The sequence below is a fragment of the Atta colombica genome, unplaced genomic scaffold (genome assembly GCF_001594045.1).
Source record: "Atta colombica isolate Treedump-2 unplaced genomic scaffold, Acol1.0 scaffold332, whole genome shotgun sequence".
NCBI lineage: Eukaryota > Metazoa > Arthropoda > Insecta > Hymenoptera > Formicidae > Atta > Atta colombica.
Window position 1 is genome coordinate 64,042 of NW_017259440.1, and position 3,788 is coordinate 67,829.

Sequence of the window (3,788 nt, forward strand, 5' to 3'; positions counted from 1 at the left end):
ATAATATACATATAAATGATTAGCGTTTATTAAACTTGTATTCATTGGTATATTCATCGAAATATGCTTTCATTGTTATTAGAAAATGAATCTAACGACTATTTTAATTATTATAATTAAGGATTAAAATATACATTAGAAGCAGGTATTATTTTTACAATATGTACAACATAGGGGGAGGATTTCCTTAGCGCAGTGTGATAGCAAACATTCATTCACATCGACCGTGTCTAGTAACTTCTTCTTTACCAATGGACACATTTAGCAGATTTAACAATTGAAGATCGCTGTTGATGTATTCTTTTAACTTATCCAATCAGAATTTTAGATCTACAAGAATATCCAAATATCAGCGAACATTCACTCAACTGTTGAATTTGCTGAATGCGCCCATTGAGAATATTTTATTTTAAATCAGCCAATTAGTGATGTGCACTGTCAGAACGTTACACTAAGGGTGAAGTCCCATGAAGCGTATTTGCATATCGCGTAATCGCGTAACCAATCAATAATCAGTAAAACGCGAAATCACAACAGCGCATCACTTCTGATTGGTTACGCGATTACGCGATACGAGGTAAATATATTTCACGGGACTCCATCCTAACATATATATAGATGTCCATCAATTTTTTATTCCCTGAAAAACCAAGCGCTTTTGTGTAAATAGAGCGGACTAAACTGAATCGAAAAGTTCTTTACCATTTTGCAATTTTCAAAATGATTAATCAGATATTAATTTATGAAAATAATCAAATTCACTCGGCCTACCATCAAATGCAAGCGAGCGACAATAAAAACCGTTCAGTAAAGTGCGCCGTCGATAGGCACGTTAATGTTGTTTGTAAACAACATATACAAATCGCGATGCGATATATCACGTTTATGATATTTAAGGAAATCCTAAACTGAAGCCCCGAACTCCGACAAAAAGTCATCAGAGATCGCTATTTTTCCAGCGCATCTAGAGATACTGTAATAAGAGTTAATTATCGAGCTAATGATTTTTGATTGCCGAAATCTATATGTAATAGCCAACTGCTAATTTCAAATGAATCTATATGTAATAGCCAACATAACCACGAGTTATAAACAAATTGTAGAAAATCATGTATTTGATGTTATTCTTCATATTTTCGTCATTAACTTGCAGTATATTTACACGAGATTCTTTGTTAAAGAATGTTATTTCTAATCATACCATGCTCATTTAATTGAATTCGGCTACACGTGTTTGACGTCATATTTTCTGTATATCGTCTATAGTCTTTGTAGTATTTGACTATTAATGGCAGCGGTTTATCCTAACTCTTATTATAGGAACTAAACGCCTCGACATATCTTTATATACTACCATACCAATATCTCACGTAACATGATACACGCAATTGCATATAAATTTTCGCGTAACAAATTCGTCGCGATAAAGCATCTAAGTCTAACTCTAAGAACTCGACGTTATTTATTCATGCAACTACGTGTTTGTGGATTACTATTTCATAAGTACGAGTTGCAAAACTTTCGTATCAAGCAAATACAATATTATTATATAACACGATTTGACAATTGAAACGCCATGTTACTAAAAAATGGTAAAAAATATATCAATTTCGAAATTTTTGATCGTTCTCGGCATAAATTCCATCTCACTATGTACATACATGTATTAATGCGTATACTTTAATCCTGGAAAAGGATTTTCGAATCTGTAAAAGAGAAGAAAAGTATTTGTTATACAAAAATTATATGATTTAGTCGGTAATACAGACGACTTTAGAATTCCCTTAAGGAAGATCACAATTGCAATAAGGATACATAATTTACAAAAATCGTACATTCCTATACAGGCATGCACGTACGCGCGCAATGTTGAGAAAGTGTCTAAGATACTTAAAGCACATCCGCAAGATTTGAAACTTCAACATTTTTTTAATGTCGCATCGTTGATGATCATTAGATTCATTGACCATTCGTCAAGCGATATTGTCATCTTGCTTGAAACCTTGAAAAGGGTTTTGTATCCTGGCGGATTTGTTGGGTGCAACGAGTAGTCTGCTCCAAGCACGGCAAGTCTTGCCGGACCATACCCACATGCCGGAGGTGACGCCGATTACGAGGGACAGAAAAAGTCTCAGAAGGGCAACTTCGAGACCGGCAGCTCGGTATACCGGGCCTGGGGTGCAATTCTGCGTCGCGCGACAGTCCAATGCGGCCAACAATGCCAATTTTCGCCATCGCGGCCTTACCGAGGCCTCCTGCAGCACACAGACAAGACCACCCAGTGCTGGCAGCGCGTACAATAGCGCGAAGATACCTAGCCGCGTCATCAGGCGTTCCAATTTCATTGCGCTGCGTCCAGCGCAGCGCACGGCCCTCCGTACGCGTACCAACGCGCTTCCAGCAACGCTACCAAACACGCAGCCCAATAATAGCAGCATCGCGTGCGGCAACACTTCTAACCACAGTGCTGACTCGTCTGAGATCTGGCACAATCCGGTTAATTCGTCTGCCACCACGTTACGCGACAATAGACTTCCTATATGAAGAAAGATATTCATGGTTCATTCTAAAGAAATCATAAATGTAAAAGCTATAACTATAAATAAAAAACCTATAACTGAAATGGATCAATAAGAAAAGAATGTATAATAGTAATGAGAGGAATGTGTGCGGTCTAAGGATCAGATCATATTAGTCTCTATATATGTCTGAATCTTAAAATCAGAGTTATTTAGATCTATAAAGATGTCTTCTGTGACTCCTGCTAATAATAAGTCAGTATGGATTACGAAATTTTTTCATATATATGAGATGCAGGATTTGAACTCGCAACTTATCGGTTACAAATTCGTCGCTCTTACACGGAGCCATACGATATTCCAAAAAAATGTATGAATACAAATAAAAAAGTGTCACAATCGAATTAATGTTGCATAATTAACACGTTCAATATCGGATAATTTGCTTGTTTTTCCAGCGATGTCGGAATGAAATTTTGTTTTGCAATTAGTACATTTATTAATTTAGATTACTACTTTAATATTAACAATATTTAAAATTAGAAATATTTTTTACAAGTTTGATGCGTTTTTTGTGTTTAGTAGTGTCAGCCATCGTTACCAATGACTCGCACAGCATTTAATGTAAATAGATTTTAGATCTATACGATGCATAAAGTTACCTCCTGTGAAAAATATTGGAAGAATCCACGCGGCCGCATGAAGATAGGGCGCGATGTCATAAAGAGCTTCGCTGCTCCACTCATTCCTGGCGCTTAGCAGCCAGCAACCACACAGCACTGCCCACCACATATTGCTGGCTAATCCCAGATAATACCTGACCAGCCACCAAATTGTACAAGGAATGCTCTTCAGAGCATCGCGAACCTATTCATAATATATTTCATAGATAAGGTAGATTACAGCAGATAAATAAAGGCAAATAAAAAAACATGATAGATAAAATGAGTTGATTTTTTTTCCTTTGGAGACGTAAGTAAAAGTGATTTTTTGAGCTGTTGAATTATTGCAGTAACGGAATTAATGCATTGCTCTGATTCTATCTTAAAAAAAAATCTTTAAAAAATTTTAATTTGTCGGGAAAATTAAAATATAAGATAAAATTAAAATATAAGATTATTAATATCTTATATCATAAATTATTATTGTTGATCTTCACGAACACATGTATCTATTAGGTGTACAACTTTGCTTCCGCCGTTTCCTTATAGATGGCTTTAGCGATAAGTAGTGGTCGAAATAAATAGATCATAGACGTCATACAATAAA

The 3,788-nt window shown here is 35.8% G+C and overlaps 1 protein-coding gene across 1 annotated transcript; it reads right to left on the minus strand.

The window, feature by feature from the left end:
- Window positions 1-1,973: 1,973 nt before the first annotated feature.
- LOC108690608 (frizzled-9-like) lies at window positions 1,974-3,386 on the minus strand (the record flags this gene model as incomplete). The annotated part of the gene is made up of 2 exons (XM_018197981.1): window positions 1,974-2,536; window positions 3,182-3,386. Coding segments are annotated over 2 exons (768 nt in total), but the record flags the coding sequence as incomplete, so codon positions are not given.
- Window positions 3,387-3,788: the final 402 nt, after the last annotated feature.